This window comes from Desmodus rotundus, chromosome 3, assembly GCF_022682495.2.
Source record: "Desmodus rotundus isolate HL8 chromosome 3, HLdesRot8A.1, whole genome shotgun sequence".
Taxonomy (NCBI): Eukaryota; Metazoa; Chordata; class Mammalia; order Chiroptera; family Phyllostomidae; genus Desmodus; species Desmodus rotundus.
In genome coordinates, this window is record NC_071389.1 from 196,854,930 (window position 1) to 196,873,074 (window position 18,145).

General features: G+C 55.7%; 1 protein-coding gene across 3 annotated transcripts in view; it reads left to right on the forward strand.

Annotated features, from left to right (window-relative positions):
* Positions 1-927: 927 nt before the first annotated feature.
* Positions 928-18,145, forward strand: part of ZC3H7B (zinc finger CCCH-type containing 7B) — a 39,608-nt gene continuing 22,390 nt past the window's right edge. Inside the window, exons 1-6 of one of the 3 annotated variants that reach the window (XM_053919620.1) lie at positions 928-1,306; positions 11,875-11,933; positions 13,917-13,950; positions 14,087-14,284; positions 15,324-15,482; positions 17,850-17,930. In XM_053919620.1, the coding sequence (XP_053775595.1) occupies positions 11,881-11,933; positions 13,917-13,950; positions 14,087-14,284; positions 15,324-15,482; positions 17,850-17,930 (525 nt within the window). In that variant the 5' untranslated portion in view covers positions 928-1,306; positions 11,875-11,880. The remainder of the gene's footprint in view (positions 1,307-11,874; positions 11,934-13,916; positions 13,951-14,086; positions 14,285-15,323; positions 15,483-17,849; positions 17,931-18,145) is intronic. The other 2 variants (XM_053919619.2, XM_053919621.1) reach the window with 2 other exon arrangements.

Here is an 18,145-nt window from a genome sequence, read left to right on the forward strand (position 1 = left end):
ACTGCTGTCAGTGCAGGTATACTTTTCCCCATTTAAGGACTCCCTGAAAGCACCCAGGGGAAAGTGCAGGAGGCCATGTAAAACACACAGCTCAGGAGTCAGAATTGCCACCTTGGACAAGCCACTTAATCATAAACCCCAGTTTTCCATCTGTAAAATGCACGTGCTAAACCAACTTGTCATGGTTACCGTGAGAATTAAATAAGCAAACAGCACCGGTTTCTCCTCCCTCCTAGTGTTTACCCCAGTGTGTTTCAAATTTGTCTCAGCAATGTATCTCCAGTTCCTAACATTGTGTCTGGCACACGTTTGTGGAAGAGAGAACATTTGTAAAGATAACGTCAGCCAGGCTCACAGCTGATCCTCAATAAATTAAAAAATATATACATGTATATGTACATATATACACACATATGCATACATGCATACGTGTATACGTAAAATGAAGAGGGGGGGATTTGAGAGAACTCTCAGGAATCAGTGGTGCAAGGCGTAGAAAGACGGGATGGCACTGTATGTGGAATCTGAACCTCTGGTTCAAATCGAGCCGGCTCTGGCCAGCTCAGATGCGGGGCCTGCACGCTTACAGCTGGTCTCTCTCCTTTGGTAATCTCCCCTTACATTCTGGGTCTTCCAAGCGGCCTCAAATCCTTTAGGGGAAACTCCCATGCATGAAACACCAGCCGACTGAGGTCCTGATGCCTCTCCGAGCCTCTGGTTCTCATCCGTGGAAAGGACACAACGCAGCCAGTGTTTGGGGGAGCCTTCAACGAAAGCTCCTGGAAACCTGGGCTTTTTTTTTTTTCCCCCCCTCACACCCGGGGAAGGGCGGAGGCGCTGAGTCGCACCGGCATGCGCCCAGAAATGCAGAATTGCCGAAAAACAAAAGTCCTAAAAGGGAAGGACACCACGAAAGTAGAGGCGAATTCCAGGCATGAGTTTTCCGGGGGGCGGCGGGAACTTCCCCGCCCCCTCGGCCCCAGGTGCGCTCCGCGCCGCCCACCGGCGCCGAGCAGGGGAGCCGCGCTAGGACCCGAGGAGGAAGCGCCGCAGGGAACCGGACGCGGCCTCCGGCGGGTGCTGCCGCGAGCGGCCGGCCGAGCGGCTGGAAATGAAAGTGCAGCGCTCCGGAGCCACATGGACGGAGCTGCCGGGGCGGCGGCGCCGGGAGCAGGATGCGGCCGCCCGTAATTAAATAGCACTTACTCTTATTATTACTAATAATAATAACGTAATCATACCTCTAGTCATAGCATACCATTTATCGGGCTCGGCGCAGGCCCGCGGGGAGCGCAGCCCGGCCGAGGTGAGTGCAGCGCGCGGCCCGCGCCCCGGGTGGCCCAGGCCCGGGCCCGGCCGCGTCCGGGCGGCCGGCGGGAGGGCGCGGGGACCCGGGCCGCGCGGACGGAGCGGGGTCGGGGGGGGGGGGCTCCCGGGCCAGGCCGGAGCTGCGCGGGGCCACCTGAAAAGTGCATTTGGCAGAACAAATGCAGTGCCCCCCCCACTCCCATTTCCTCTTTCGGGGGGCACCTCTCGGTCCCCGTTCCCTGCCCCGAAGTTTCAAAGTTACGGTGCAGCCGGGGGCACCTGCCGCCGGACGACTCGGCCGCCCTGCAGCTGCGGGGGGGGGGGGGGGCTGGGAATTTTCTTCCGGGGGTGCTCTCGCCCCGGCGATCGGAGCTTCGGGGCGCGCGGATGCTTTGCCGCCCCGCGCGAAAACGGCACACGAGTGCCTTTTGTGTGCACCTTGGCCCCGCAGCGCCGGGAGTTGGAGGGGCCGCAGCGAGGGCCAGGGACCGTGGCCGCCGACAGGCCGCCCCTGCCGGCTGCGGCGGCCACGCGAGCCCGGGGATTCGGGGCCTGCGACCGGGCCCGGGGGGAGGGGTGGCGGGAAAGGGGGCGCGGCCTGGGCTGGGGGCGTTTCCGGTCGCGGGACGCGTCCCTGGGCTCCGAGGCCTGAGCGGGGCCTGTGGCCGCGTGGGGAGCGCGGGGCCGCGGGCGCTGCGGGGCGGCCGGGGAGGGGGGGTGCCCGCGAGCTGCCGGCCCCAGCCTCGGGCCCCGCTCCCGTCCTGCGAGGCCTCAGAGACCCCCCGGCCTGCTCCCTCGTTTTGCCCATTCCCCGTGAAACCTGCCCGGCTTGCTGTTTATGAGGCGCCTGGTTCGGGGGCGTCTCGCAGAGACAAAGCAGTGTTCGGGGGGGGGAGGCACGTAGGGACAGTTCGCTGGCAGATCCTGACGGCTGCGGTGACTGCACGGCGCTGCGGGGCAGGAGCAGGGTTCGGGCGCAGGAGGGTGCAGTCGGGGCCCGGCTGGGAGCGGGGGCCCGGGGCCCCCGCAGCTGTGTCAGGGAGTTCATTCCTCTGGGGTTGCTCACTGGGACTTCGCTTACCAGGTACCAGACTGTGAACCCCAACTTCGTGCCATTTTTCTCAGTTCCTGTAATCCACCAAGTCTCGTGAAACTAGCAGAGTGCGCTTCCTTGAATTTTCAATGTGATGATTACAGTGCATTGAGCAACTGTTGGGAGCAAACTTACAGCAGAATCTTCAGTTTCACCACCACCTCACTCCCCCCCCCCCCCCCCCCCCCGCCCCGCATGCGACCACACCCCCAGGTCGTCTTTCTCCATTCTCACTTCCCACAGAAATGGTACTGGGCCCGAGCGCAGTTAGAGCAGGTTTGAGGTGCTGGGGGCCTTAAGCTGTGTCCAGGCGGGGTGAGGTCTGAAGACAGGAGGGCGATTTTGTGGCCCCTGGGGGGGGTGTTCCCTGGATGCTGTGAGTTCTAGGCTGTTGGCTTTTTGTTTCTGATGGACATTTAAGAACGTGGGTTTTGGCAGCTAAGGAGCTCGGTGGGGTGAGCCAGTCTGTAGTGTCTCAGGTATGGGAAAGCTGAGGCATCCGCAGGTTTGGATGTGAGAGCCTGAAAATAATATTCCCTTAAATAGCACGTTTTAGTTCCTAACAAAAGGGCTTTCGCATGTGTTGGCTTGTCTGTCCTCCACAGTTACCATGCCAGGGAGACATTTTTCAATCCTCGTTTTCCAGATGAGAAACCCGGGGCTTCGAGAATAGAATGTCTCACTAGAAAGTCTCATAGCAGAGGTAGGATTCCGCCTGGTTTTCTGACTCCAAATCTTCACCCCTTCCCAGAATCCTGGGCTGCCTTAGCCAGTAACTTTTCAAGTGCCTCTTGTGAGCCTGGTGAGCTGCTCGGGGGCAGGCTGGAGGTTGAGTTTGTCCCTTTGAGTCTTCCTGGAAGGAGAACGGAAGTCTAGCGCATCAAGGAGAGAACAGGGAAATGCTCAGCACTGGCGTCAGTGCAGTGGGAGAGGAGAGAGGAGAGAGGAGAGAGCTCTTGGGGTAACCTGCGAAAGTTAGAGAAGGCTCCCTCCAGGAAGTGGAGCTTGAGTGTGTGAGAATGGGGAGGCTTGGCCCAATGAGGAAGAGGAACTCATTCCTGGGTTCGCCACAATCGCCTCTGCATGGGGAGGTTGACGGGCATCATGTGGCTCCATGAGGGGCGGGTGCTCTTAATCTTCATTTCACAGTTGGACAAACTGAGAAACACAGGATTTATGCGGCTGGCCCAAGGTCACCCAGCTGGATTTGAACCCAGACCTCTGTGTGATTGTTGAGTGTGCTGCATTGGAATTGGTGTCACCTCCAGCTGGTGACACCATCTAATTGGACCACCTCCATCTTAGACGTGTAGACAAGAACAGAGACCAGGATGGTCTGAACTGGCAAATGCAGTAGGGGCGGGGGCTGAAGCTGAAAGGTCAGCAGGCTTTCCGAGGCTAGGAGCTTTACTAAAATAGCCCTCTGTCCTGGGGCCTCATGGGGCCGGCCCAGTAAATGCACTCTCAGAGATTTCTGGAAGGGGGACTGGAGAAGGCAGAATGGCTGTGGAAGGAGGATGGGGCCCTGAGCGTGGAAATCTAAGTTCAGTGCCCTAGTGCCTGCCGAGCGCCTGGCTGGGTGCCTTGGAGGAGCTTGTAGCTTGCACGGGAGGAAGATATGGATGATTAACCTGAGCTGCTCAAGCACAGCAACTGGGTCTGCCTCACCCCCTGTGCCCCATGCTGCCGTGGAGGGGCCAGAGGACATGTTCAGCCATTGTGTTGTCAAAGTGAATTATGCCTCACTGGGAGAGAGGAAGGTGTGTTTTGTCTGGGGTTGGAAGTTCTTCCTAGAAGAAGTGCCATTTGAATATTTGAAAGATGGCTTGAGAAAGGCCACAGAAAGGGCCTCCTAAGGGGACGTGCTAAGACGGACAAAGGCAGGGCCATGTGAGGGAGGAACGGGCAGATGATCTGGTGCAGCCACAGTATAGGCAGCGTGTGTGTGAGTTCAAGTTCAAGTCTGGTTCTGCTACGGAGCTCCCCTGGGTTCTCTGAGCCTGAGTTTTCCTTTCGGAAAACAAGCCCTGTGGTTTGATGATGTTTGATAGCAACCTGTGGGAGAGGCCCAGTGTCTGGGGCTCGGGACAGGGGACTCAGATGAGAGGAACTGGAGGGGTTTGTAAATTCTTCATAATTTCAAAACACCGATCCAGCAGTTACCGTGTGGTCAGGCCCTGTGTGAGTGCTTTTTCCTAGATTAGCTTATTTAATCTTTATAACAGCCCTATAGGTAGGCACTGTAATTATCCCCACTTTACAGATGAAGAAACTGTGGCACAAAGAGGTAAGTGACATTGTGTAAGAGGCAGAGCTGGAGAACAAACCCAGGGAGTCTGGCTCTTGAGTGAGCCCCGTCTGGGCCTAGGGGTGGCTGGGAGGGAGGAGGGGCCTGATGGGGCCAGGGGTGGTGGGCTTCAGGTGGCAGAAGGTACAGGTCTCCCCTGATGGAGTTAGGCTGCCGCCTGAAGCTGGACCCTCAGCCTGGGTTGATGAAGTGTTGGCTGTGTCAGCTCCCAGGAGCCTCCACAGAAGCCAGTTCTTTTTGTCACATTTAATGGCCTAGAGGAACGGGCTCATTTTCCTTTCTCCGTCATCACCAGCAACAGGGCTGCCTCCCACCTTATTTATTTCCCCTGGTTAGTCTGCTTCTTTGCAAGCATCCTGATGGCTTCTGCGGGTGCGTTCGTGCTGTGGAGGCCTGGAGGAAGGGGCAGCCGCAGTACTTCTGATTCAGAACTCATCTGCAGCCGACTCCCGGTCAGCAGCAGCTCCTGAGCTCCGTGTCAGAGGTTGAGACACTGGCTTGATGGACAATGGTGGCAGTAGCGACAGCCGCCACGAAATATCTAACGCTGCTGTGCGCCAGCACTGTGCTTGGCACTGTCTGTGTCTTCTCTTATTGAATCTTCTTAACCACTCGTTGAGGCAGGAACAATGGTTAGCAGCCCCTCTTGGCAGACGAGGAGACTGAGGGTCCGAGGTCACGCGCGGCGGGGGAGTGGGGTCAGAGGGAGCCAGGCAGTCCAGGCTCCCAAGTCCGGGTCTTATCTGTCATGCAGGAGTGACTCCATGTTGTTTTGGTCTCTCTGGAGCTCTGTTCTTATCTGTCTGGAAACCCTAATTATCTAACATCCGTGTCACGCTTTTGCCCAGGGTCTCTCATTAATCCTCTTGACAATCCTTCAAGGTCAGTGAGGTCCCTCTTTTTTTTTTAGAAGAAGAAAACTAAGGGTCACTCATTCTCCAGCTCTTCCTGCTCTGTCCACACTGTGACTCAGAAAGGGAACATGTGTTAGGTTCCCTGAGACCAAGTGCCAGGGTCAGCCAGCGAGCAGCCACTGAGACTTCCTGTGAGGGCTGCAGGGGAGGTGGAGGCCATGACCCTTCCGGGGTTTTCGGGGGCTCGTCTGCTCTTCTTTCCCACAGCATTCCATGTCCTGGCCTGTCCCTCTGCAGGCAGAAGAATGCAGGGCAGGGAGTCCAAAGTCCTAAGAGGCACACCCAGCTCCAGCCCAGGCCAGCTGCGTGACCTGAGGGTGCTCTCGGCCATCTCGGCCTCAGTTTCCCGGTGTGTGAAATGGCCTTGCTGATCCAGTCCTGTCTGCTTCGGGTTTACTGTGAGTCTCAAATGATGGAACTTTGAGAGATGTAAAGACCACCCGGTGTCTTTACAGCGCATGGCTGTGGTTGCCATGAGCATTTAATAACCTCCAGAACATTCCCGAGTCATCTCCACTGCCCTGTTATCCAGGGCTGGATCAAGTCGCCTCCCAGCCAATTTCCCAGCTTTCCCTCCTGTCACCCATCCTTAATGCAGCAGCCAAAGGGATCTTCTCAAGATTTAAACGTGAACCTGTCACTCTGCTGAACACCTTCCAGTGGTTTCCTGACACATGCAGGACACAGCGCTGCCTCTCCCACACGTCCTGTCCTGTGTGGAGCTCGGCAACCGGCCGCGGCCTGCCTCTCGCACCCTGCTTCCCACTTGGTTTCTGTCACTCCCACGCTGTCACATTGGCCTTCTGTCTTTTCCTTGAACACCCTAAGCTCATTGTCACCTTAGGGCCATGGCCTTTGCAGTACCCTGTACCGGGTGCACTCGCACCTACCTCCCAGGTTCCCATGGCTGGCTCCTGCTTTTGTCTCCCATATTTTTTTAAAGATTTTATTTATTTATATTTTAGAGAGAGGGGAAGGAAGGGAGAAAGACATCGATGTGCGAGAGAAACATTGACCAGCTGCCCCTCACACACCCCCAACTGGGGACCTGGCCCTCAATCCAGGCTTGTGCCCTGACCAGGAATCGAACTGGTGACCCTTTGGTCCACAGGCTGGCACTTCAGCCAGGGCATCCTTCTTTTGACTCTTAAATGCCACGTCCTCAGAAGAGTCTTCCCAGCCCACCTTCACCACTCCATTGCCATGTTTCCTCTTCTAGGTTCCTCGTAACTGTTACCTGCGCCTTTACTTGTCTTGTGCATTTAACACCGGCCTGTTTCTTTGTCTTCTCGTGCCTGGAACACAAATCCCACAGGGCCAGGGTCTGTGTTAACCTTGTGCCCAGCGCCTGGCAGAGCCCCTTGCCCACGAAGGTGTTCTGTGGATACTTGTTGACTAAGTGGGTACCAGTAGTAGGATGTTCCAGAACAGCCCCTGCCGAAAAAGAGTGGCCCAGATGGAAACTGCAAAGAAATCGGTGCGGACTGATTGAGAAGTACTTTTAGATTAATTTTGTAAGTTGCCAGGGACCTTCTAACAGTCCTGCTCGGCAGGAACACAAATTTATGATCTCCTTTGTGGGGGGCACACTGTGTAAATCTGCGAATTGCCTTACAAGGTGCGTGTCCTTAGCCCCAGGTTGCAAATGATAAAAACAGGTTCAGAGAGGTGCCCCGAAAGCTAGCATGGGACAGTGCTGGGGTTGGAACCCAGGCCCGGAGGCCTGCCTCCCTGTCCTCAGGCAGTGGAGCAGGCGGGATAGCCCAGGAAACTCTCCTGATGGCCGCGTGGTCCAGCCACAAGGACGTCTGAGCTCCCTCGCACTGGAGCGGTGACTTCTCAACCACTCAAAGGAAAGCAACACTTCACAATGTTAGGCGGGCACTCTGGGGGTTTTCTCTTTCGCTTTGTTCTACTTGTCCGTAATTCCCAAGGGTTGTACAATGAGCTTCTGTTACTTTTCTATTTAAAAAAAGAAAAAAAAAAGCTCTTGTTTAAACATTTCTCTTAAGCACCACAGCTGGCGGATGGTGATGGAGCTGGAACCTGGGCCCCAGGGACAGGGACTTGGGGTTGGCCCTTCCTGTGCGGTCTGCCCCCGCCCCCCCCCCCCCCCCATGGTTCGGGGCCTAAGACAAGATCATGAAAGTTAAAGCTCTTTGTGGCCTCTTAGTTTGGTTTCTGCTGGGACAGTGGGGGAGGCCTGGGGACAGTTTCCTGAACTTTGGTTTCTGCTGAGGTGACCGGTTAAAAGTAAACAAAGTGTGAGGGGTGGTGCCTGCCTTCAGCTTTCTCCCCCCCCCGCCCCCCCCCCAGCAAGCCTCACTTTTTTTTTTGAAGACTATTTTTTCAAGCCTCGCTTTTCTGTGGAAAGTGGGGATAATAACACCTACTTCTGAGAATTATTGTAGTGATAAAAACATGGTTCCTTAGAACAGAGCTTCTAAGTCATCGCTGCAGCGCGGACCCCTCAGGAGGCCTGGGCAAGCGTTCTCAGAATGCTGTTTGTTAAGTGCGTTAAACATAAAATGTACAGGATTACAGAGGAAGCCAATTCTACGGAACTGTGGCTGTGCTTTTTTTCCCCAAATCAACGCACTGGAAAACGAGACCTCGCAGTCAGTAACACAACGACAGAGGCCTTGAAGCGGTTGCGGGCGTGACAGGTACCTTGTCGTGTCCGCGGCAGCTGAAACGCAGCAGAAACGCAGCAGAAGTGGCGATTACCAGCCCCGATGCTGCGGTGTAGCGTCTGCGTCCATAATTGAAGGGGGTGCTAAATATCAGGTAGGGGTTTCAGGGGAAACACTGAAAAAACTTGCCAATGTTTCCCACCCAAGTTCATGGGCTCCTGAATTCTCTCCATGGGCTCCAGCTTCAAAACGGCTGCCATAGAAGGTGCTTGATACCCAGCAGGTACTCTCCAAAGGATGAGCCGGGACCCCTCCCTACGCTCCTTGGAGAAGAGGGTCCTCAGGTGGGCAGGCAGGGCCCATAGGCGCTGTGGGGAGGGGACCAAGGCAGACCTAGGATGCTGACTGGTGAGGTCTGGGTTGGCCAGATTAAACCTTTCCTGGTCTCTGAGTAAGCCACTGAGGGCTGGTGAGTCAGGAGAAGCGCCAGGGATCTTCACAGATGATGTAACCTCAGGTAGCGTTTGTGCCTATGGCAGGTCTGCAGTCTGCTCTGACTGCTGCTCCTTCAAGAGAGCTGGGACGGGCAAGTGCCCGGCAGCAGCATGTGGGATGAGACAGGAGGCATCCTGTAGGGACTGGGAGTAGCCCCGTTGGGTTGGGAGGTGATGACAGGGTGGCCTCTAGAGTCTGATTGCCAGGGTTCAAATCCCAGCTCCAACACTAACTGGCAGGTACTAACTCCTTGTGCCTTAGTTTTCTTATCTGTAAAATGGGGATGATAATAGTACTTTCTTCTGGGGTGTTGTGAGGATTAAGTATTATATTTAAAACTTCTAGAACAATACCTGGTAGGAGAAAGTACTTAATACCTGAGGACTGAAATCAGCTTCTACACGCAATTTTAGGATTCATGAGGCTCCACTTCCTCAGAACAGGTTCCTGAGTTCTGTTTCTTGGGGCTTCCAGAGATGGATCAGATGCAGCTTCTGCCTCCAGAGGGCTCACGGTTTGGGAAGAGATGGCAACATGAGCACAGGCCGGCAGTTAGCCTGGAGACTCGCAGTGATGGCGGTGCTGGAGCGGCGGGTGGGGAAGGCAGGCTTCCTGGTAGAGGAGCCACCTGAGCTGAGCTTTACTGAAGCCCTGGGCACTGGCCAGGGGGGAGGAAGTGGGGGTATGAAAGGTGTTCTGGACAGAGAGGGCAGCCTGAATGGGAAGCCAATGGTCTGGCGTTACCAGGGTGCAACAGCGCAGGCTGGGCCTCACGATGCAGTGTCCGCGATGAGCAGCTGGGGTTTGCCCTCTTATTAGTGGGAGTCATGGAAGGTTTTGTTTGTTTAACTTTTTATTCACAGGAAGTTGTAAAAATAGCCCTGAGTTCCCTTCACCCAGCTCCCCCTGATGGCAACATATCCTTGTTGTAGCTTATCAAAACCAGAACATTGTCATTGGTACATTACTAGACTACAGAGTGTATGCAGTTTTCACCTTTTTAAGAAACCTGCATTCACGTGCGTGTGTGAGCACACACCCAGAAGAGTTTTGAGCAGGGGAGTGACATTGACATACGTGGTGACAGATACCCTTGGCTACCAAATGGCAGCAGACTGGACGGGGCTCACCAACTGCACGGAGGCTGTTGGCGAGAGAGAGGAGGTCCTGGGAGGTGGCTGTGGTTGTGGAGAAGGAGGGAGGAGCTGCGGAGGGGAGAGAAGTTTCCCAGGTAAAGGTGGGAGGAGTTGGAGACTGACTGAACAGGATAGCTGAGCTACCACTGCAGTGGGGGATTAATGGAGGAGGGGCAGGGTTTGGGAGAAGCTGCTGAGCTAAGTTTGGAATGTCTACTGAGTTGGAGGAGCACCCCACCCAGCTGGGGTGGGCACCGGGGAGGACTTTCTGGACACGAAGGCATCTGAGCTGAGTGGTAAAGGAGTTGGCTAGGTGTGTGTGTGGGGGGGCATTCCAGGTAGAGGGCCTCGGGTTGGGAAAGGCTTGGAAGTCAAGCGACCTGGGTGTTGGACATCCAGCGGCACTGCCAGAAGGTAAGATATGGATCGAAAATATTGGGGAGGGGGCGAGCCTGGCAGGAGGAACAGATGTGTGAATCATCATTACGACTCATGAGATCACGAAATGTGAAAGCTTATCTGGGGAGAGCGTGTACATTGGGGAGAGCAGGAGCACTGTCCCCTCAACGGAAGCCTGGGCACTTCGGTCTTCAGACCTGGAAATGGAGCAGGAGCGATCTGTCAGAGAGGCAGGTGTGAGGGGGACCTGGCAGGTGCAGCCGGATGCCAGAAAAGGCAGGTGGAAAACTGTCCCTCTGTGGACTCAGCAACAAAGAGGTCGCTTGGGGAGCACAGGCGGTGGAGTGGGAGTGGGGTCACCGTGAGTTGGGGCGTGGAGGATGTGAGGATGGGGACATGGTGTAGACACCTCTTTCAGGAAATGTGACCGAGAAAGGGAGAGAGGTTGTGCACCAGCCAGAGGGGGATTTGGGTCAGGGAGGGAGTTGTTTTGATTGTTTTGAGCCTGACGACAGGCTAGGCTTCCTGGGGCTGGGGCTGAGTGCTTACTGGGGGACAGAACGGGTGTCACTGGGGGCTTCTAAAGGGATGGTGACAGCCCCTGGGCAGGCTCATGGTTACCACTCAGCAACTGCACATATCACTCATTATTCTCATTTGCTTATTCAATACTTATTCTGCCCTGGCTGGTGTGGCTCAGAGGATTGAGTGCCAGCCTGTGAACCTTGAACCAAGTGGTCGCTGGTTCTACTCCCCGTTAGGGCACATGCCTGGGTCATGGGCCAGGTACCGAGTACCGGGTGTGCGAGAGGCAACCACACATTGATGTTTCTCTCCTCTTTCCTTTCCCTTCTCTAAAAATGAAATAAAATCTTTAAAAGAAATACATAGGTAAATAAACGCTTATCCTTATCTATAAAAAGTCTGAATAGGATGAGTTGACATTCATTCATCTTTTTTTCTTACTGCTATTTATGAAGATGGTGCACGTAGAGCTGAGTGGAGGGACTACAGGAGAGGGGAGCATAAAAGGAGGGTGCCCTGGGTTCAGATCTTACCTCACCTGTATGCCAGCTCATGACGAGGGCTCTCGGAGCTTCCACTCCTCAGTAACATGGGACAGAATGACACCTGCCTCACCTTGCTGTTGAAAGATTCATTAAGACACGTATACCGAGTGCCTGGCCCAGTATGTGGTGCTACACTGTAGCTATAATCATTGGCATTATTTTGCCTTTTCTCTGTCTTTTCTCCTCAGACTGAGTTTGATGGTTAAACAAGGGTTTTTTTCCTTGAACTTGAGGGAGTCCTATGGAGTATTGCAGCCCAAGCCATTCGTGGGAAAGGGCAGATGGCCTCCATGCAGCTCCTTGGCCATTGAGGTCACTGTACAAACTCTTGAGTCCAGTGGGACATGGGGGACGGGGGCTCCGTGACCTTGTTCAGACATCTTTGGAGACCCTGAGACAGGTCACTGCCCTCAGTGATTCCCCGCTGCTCTGTGAAATGGGATGAGCGAGGGTGAGTATGCAGTGTGTTGGGGACAGATGGCCCCTCTGACCAACTGATGAACTGTTCTCTCCCCTAGAGACTGATGGAGAGGCAGAGACGGAAGGCGGACATCGAGAAGGGGCTGCAGTTCATTCAGTGAGTGTGCTCTGGGGCGGCGGGGCGGGGTGGGTCCTCCGAAGGTGGCCCGAAGCACGCAGGCTCTCTCCAGCTCTCCTTTTCTTGCTCGCTGAGCCTTTGCTGTTTGGGTCCCCACATATATTGGGGAGTGGGGAGGTAGGAGGTGCTAGGAAGGGGCTGGCATGGCAGGGGCAAGGGGGTGGATCTGTGAGCCCCACACGTGAGCCATGAACCCTACACACGCGTGTGCACGCCCCGACCCTGGCTATCCTTCAGCCTTGTGTAGTGTACCATTTCACCCTCACTGTCTACACTCACCGGTTAGCTCTCTTGCTTGCCATCTTGTAAGAAACCAGTGGTTCCCACTTAACGAGCACACCGTTCAGGCTCTGTGCCGGGCCCTTCACACCCGTCCTTGTTCGAATCCTCGCAGCAGCCCGGGAAAGTAGGTAGTCTTGTCTCCATTTTGCAGATGATGGAGCTGAGGTCAGTCTGGTGAACAAGGTTAACCTGGAGAATACTGTCTTTTGTAAGAATTCGACTTGAACTGAAGTCACTGGTTTCCATGGAGTTGTAGCTCTGAGCCCACATCCGGGCTGCCCTGCTTCCCGGGTGGGCTCCATTCCCGTGAAGTGGAGAGAGCAGTGCCACGTCCCTCACGGGGTCATTGTGCCTGCAGTAAACGTTTGCTCTGTGTCCTGGTTCTCCTTTCCCAGGGGGATCACAAGAGGTTTAGCAATAGGACAACCTCCGGGAACCATATGTTGCCCTCCCCAAGGGCCGCTTTGCAAGATAACACAGTAGGACTTGCTCTTTGTAAAATCACCATTTTTTCACATAGAGACTGCATGTGCTTAGCAAGCATTTATTTGGCACCTCTGGGCACAGAGCATTGGAGGAGACACAGTGATTTGGATAGGTGGGTTGGCGCTGGCTTGTGGAGGCCTCAAGTACCAGGATGCAGTGATTTTTAGGACAGGTGTGTGACGTGCTGAAGAGGAAGCTGGTGCTGGAAGGAGAGAGGCTGGAGGTGGAGACCAGTTAGGAGGAGGGCGATGGTGACGGTGGCCTGGGCTGGGACAGTATGGGGAAGGAAGGGCAAGCCCTGGCCTCTGACAGTGGGGAGGCGAGTGAGAGGGTCGGGTTGGGAGCCTGCTGTCACTATCAGGGACACCTTCTCAACCCCTGGGGACCTCTGGCAGCTCCTCTCACCGCTTCTCACTTGCTCGCTTAGGTAGCTCCTTCTTGCCCAGCCTTTGGTAACAGCTCCAGGCAACAGAAAGGGCCCCAGCCCTGTGCTCCAGCTCTGGCCTTGGCGCTGACCTGCTGTGTGACCTTGGGCAAGTCACTGCCCCTCTGAGTGTCTGTTTTTCCCTCTGTGACATGAGGGGCCTGGAGACAAACTTCAGTTTCCCCTCCAGTTCAGCCCTTCAGCGTGATAGGTGTGCCTCTGCCCTCCTGGGATGACACTTGCTACCATCCTAAATGGCATTTTTTTGGCCACGGGCAAGCAGAGGGCACCCAGGGACCCATCTACATTGTTGAGTCTGGCATGAAGGGATGACAGGCTCTGAGTATACCTGGCATTGGCTGGCGTTATGTGAACTTTGTGGGAAGGGACAGGAGAAGGGGACCTCAGGTGGACTGCTGGTGGGGCCTGGGGGCCTGCAGCTGCAGGTCTGGTGTGGTGGGGCACAGTCACTCGTAGGGGACTGCTTTCTCAGGACAGCTGGCTCAGCTGAGCTGGCCTGTTCTCTCTCAGCCTCTGCACCTGGAAAAAGCTGTCAGGCCCTGGGGTGAGTGGAAGGCCAGCACGGCAATGATTTAGGGAGAAAAAACTGCTGTCCACTCATCCTGGTCCGTGAGGTGACATCTGAGGTCCGAGCTGGAGGAGCCCGCTCTAGGCATGATCCCTGGCCTGTGGCTCTAGCTCCTGGACTTCCATGTGGCTGGGACCCTTGGGCTCACCCAGACCTTGTTTTCCTCTCCTTTTCCTGCTAGGTCAACACTACCCCTAAAGCAAGAAGAATATGAGGTGAGTGTCAGCTGCTGGGCTGGGGGAAGGCAAAGAGCAGGGGTGTCCAAATGAGGCAGGTGTGGGTCCAGAAGCTAGGGCTGGGGCTGGATGGAGAAAGCCCCCCGAGCTCCCTCTGTACCCTGTGCCCTGGCAGGCCTTTCTGCTCAAGCTGGTGCAGAACCTGTTTGCCGAGGGCAATGACCTGTTCCGGGAGAAGGACTACAAGCAGGCCCTGGTGCAGTACATGGAAGGGCTGAATGTGGCTGACTACGCCGCCTCCGACCAGGTGGCCCTGCCCCGGGAGCTGCTGTGCAAGCTGCATGTCAACAGGGCCGCCTGCTACTTCACCATGGTGAGCCTGGCACTCTCCCTCCCTCCCCTACCCCCTGCCCTGCCCACCACTTCCCCAGGTGCCCAGCCCAGCCAGGCCACGCCCTGGGGAGCCTCTGCAAGGCCAGCTTCTCCCCAGCCTCCGTCCGAATCTCACCATCTACTTCCTTGACTCTCAACCCTGCTGCACAGCAGATTTACCTGTAGAGTTCGTGAAGTACTCATACCAATACATGATAAGATTTTTAAAGATGACACTGGTGCCTAAGCCCTACCCCAGATGGATTCAGTTAGCATCTCAGGGTGGCCTGGGCTCTGCCAGGAGTCCGTGGGCAATCAGGGCTGAGAACCTCTCTTATCATCACGCTGCCTCTTTCTGCAAACCTCTGGCCTCTCCTGCTCCTCCCTCCCGGGCTCCTCACATCCCATCATAGCCTCACTTCTTTCTCCACACCTCTGGTCTCCTCTCTTCCTGAGGGCTCCAGCGTGGGCTCCAGCACCGCCCCCCCCGCCCCGGCCCCCCTATGCCTGCCCTGCCCACTCACTCACTAGGCCCCGTGGGAGGCTGTGCTGTGGGCTCTGCGGAGGCTCCCGAGGCACCCCTGCAGTCCATGGTGGACTAGTGGACTAGTGGGCTGCCCTGGACAAGCGGGTCTAGCGGATTCCTGCTCACACTCTGTTCTGTACGCTGGCCACTGTCGTGATTTCTTCTCAAAGGTGCCTCTATTATTCTTCATCCATGGTGTTCTGAACCAAAGGAGATACAGAATAGACATGTCCGAATGACTGGGCTTGCCACCGTAGCATGTGAAGGCCCCTCCCTCCTGTGTCCTGACAGTGCCCATTGGCAGCCCCCTCAGCTGGGCACATGGCTGCCCTTGACCAGAGTGTGAGCACTAGAGCTGTTTCCTGGAGCTCTGGAGCCTCCTCCCTGAGCCAGGTCCTCCGGCAACCTCCATCTCTGCAGGGAAGGGAGGTTGGGCTTCTGTTGAGGGGAACAGGAGGCCTGGGGGAGGAAGGGTCACAGGCGCTGATGCAGAGCCCCTGCTCCTCTCTGGCAGGGCCTGTATGAGAAGGCGCTGGAGGACAGCGAGAAGGCACTGGGTCTGGACAGCGAGAACATCCGGGCACTGTTCCGCAAGGCGCGTGCCCTCAACGAGCTGGGACGCCACAAGGAGGCCTATGAGTGCAGCAGCCGCTGCTCACTTGCCCTGCCCCACGTGAGTGCGGCTCTGCGTCCACACCAGGGGCCAGGCTCCGAGGCCAGGCGCCAGCCCTCTGCACCATCCCTTGCTCAGACCAAACCACTGCTTCTCTCTGAGCCTCAGTTTTCTGTTACATAGAGTTGCAAATACTGTTATTAACAGTGATCTCTGATTGTGTGCCAGGCATTGCTAAAGATACATTGTATTAGCTCACTTGCAACAAACAACCCTGTGGTAGATACAATTATCCCCATTTTAAAGGTGACAGAGAAAGGAACTTTCCCAGCATCTCCGAGGCAGAGTGAAGATTTGAACCTAGGCAGTCTGATTCTAGAGTTGGTGCCCCTAACCAGGGAGAGTGCTGGGTACAGGGTCGCAGTGAGACTGAAAGGGGTGCCACATGCATGGAGTCCTGATGTCCAGGCTGTCCTTAGGTGGGGGAGAGACAATGGGAAACGACCTATAGAGAGTCTTGCTTGCCTCAGCCAGTGCGCGGCTGGGCATTTGCACGCTCTCCCCCTTTATTCACTCGCTTAACAAGTATTTACTGAGTGCCCACACAGTGCCCAGGTCTGTGCCTTTCGGGGCCCCACAGACTACGAGGAGACAAGTGGAAACATTCCTGGGGTCTAGGCTGGGCTCCACCACTGACCCCTGGCGTGAACTTGGACAAAGCACTCCCTCTCTCTGCACATCACCTCCATACCTGTAAAAGGTCTATTCTACTTTCTCCCTGAAATACTGGGTGTGAAAGCATTTGGGAGTAGGTAAGTGCTTCCCAGGAAGGGTTGAGAGGACTCAGGAGTGGTCAGGATCCTGGAGGACTCCCTGAAGGAGGTGGAGCATGAGTGGGCCTGGAAGAAGCAAGAAGGATTTGGGCGAGCAGAGCAGAGAGGAAGTCACATGCACGATGGTCAAGGACATTAGCACCAGAGCCCTGGCCTGGGTTTGGGCCCTGATCTTGAACCTTCCCCTCCTGGCCACGTGACCTTACACACATGGCGTAGCCTCTCTGGCCTTGGTTTACACCCCTGTGATACGGGGTGACGACAAACCAGGCAGCGCAGGGCTGTGCTGAGGATGGAATCCGAAAATCGCACGAGCCAGTTGGCGCGATAGCCAGAAACAGCGAGTGTTCAGAAAACATTCACCATTATTCTGGTTGTTTATTATTCTTGCTTCCCCAATTCAGTTTAGTTCACAGTGAGAACCTTTCTTATGACAGTTGTCCCCCATCCATACAGCTTTTTCCGGCATTCACAGCAGGCCCACATCCAGCTGTGGGGACAACCCCCTCCTGGGAGGACACGTGGCTTTAACCCCACTGAACAGCCCAGCCAGGACTGGAAACTCACCTGAGGGAAGTACCCAGATGAGGGCTTCGGACTCTGAGTTGGAGAATTGCCCCGTTTCCCGTCTTTGTGGGCAAATACTAATAGAACCCTGCGCCGAGTTGGCACCAGGACTGGAGGTGACCCCAGAGCCTGGCCCTGGGGCTCCAGGAGCTCATCAGGGAGGCGGGGGTGACAACTGCACAGGATGTCGCAGCACCCCTTGCCCCGTCGTTGCCCAGGTCACAGTTGCCACGCTGTTGTTTACCGATGGGTCTCCCTGACCAGACCGGACTCTCCATGGGCCCTGGGCCCCATCTGCCCTGTGGCTGGTGTGCCTGGCACCTGGCCTGCCTACAGTAATGCAGACTTGGAGGGAGGGAGAGTGCTGGGTGCTGTTACTGAGCACTGACCACGGGCCAGGCGTGCTCTGAACTTCGTGCGTCCTCACCGCTCTGGGCCTGCGCACCACACAGGACTCGCAAAAAGTTCCAAGACTTTGTTTGGTGGATGAAGCAAGTTATAGAACAGTTGGTATAATATGATCCCACTTATGTAAAAAAAGGGAAAATCCCCAAAGAGCAAAAGTAAGTCTTCTTTCTAGGTCCGTGTGCGTGTCTGCAAATTCCTAGAAAAGCTGCGCAGGGAACAAGCACATCTGACCGACAAGCCGTGCTCCCTCGAGTGAGGGGCCCCGGCGGGGGGGCCTTGGGGAGCACTAGCTCTCAGATTTCAGCCTCCACAGTGATATCGTTACTGGCTAAATTATGAAAATAAAAAAGACAATGTCAGAATAAACAAAAATTATTCCTTTTCCCTCCCGCCAATAAAAGAAAAACAGAAGCAAGGGGTTCTGGTCCCAGCCCCACCATGTTCTAGCTGTGTGGCTTGGGCAGCCAGCCACCTTAGTGTCCCCTTCCAGGAGCTTGCTTCCTTGTCCGTAGTAACGTGGGGTGACAGCAGCCCCCCTTGCAGGGCTGCACAAGTGTCCGCAGTCCAGCTTGGTGAGCCAGGCAGACCGACCTGCTCCCCCTGTGCCTTGTCTCCCCAGGACGAAAGTGTAACTCAGCTTGGTCAGGAGCTGGCTCAGAAGCTGGGGCTGCGAGTGCGGAAGGCGTACAAGAGGCCCCAGGTAGGTGGGCTCTGGGTCCCAGGGGTGGTGGGGGTGGCGATGGGGAAGTCTGAAGAGGGAGTCTAGGCGCCTTTGGGAGAAGTAGGTGAGGGTGGCCAGAGCCAGGCCAGGACAGAAGGGAGTGACAGCAGGTGATCATCCCTCTTTTTGGCTGAAAGCCCTGGAATGACTTTCAGAACCTTTAGGGAAAGGAAAGAATAGCCAAAGCTTCTAGT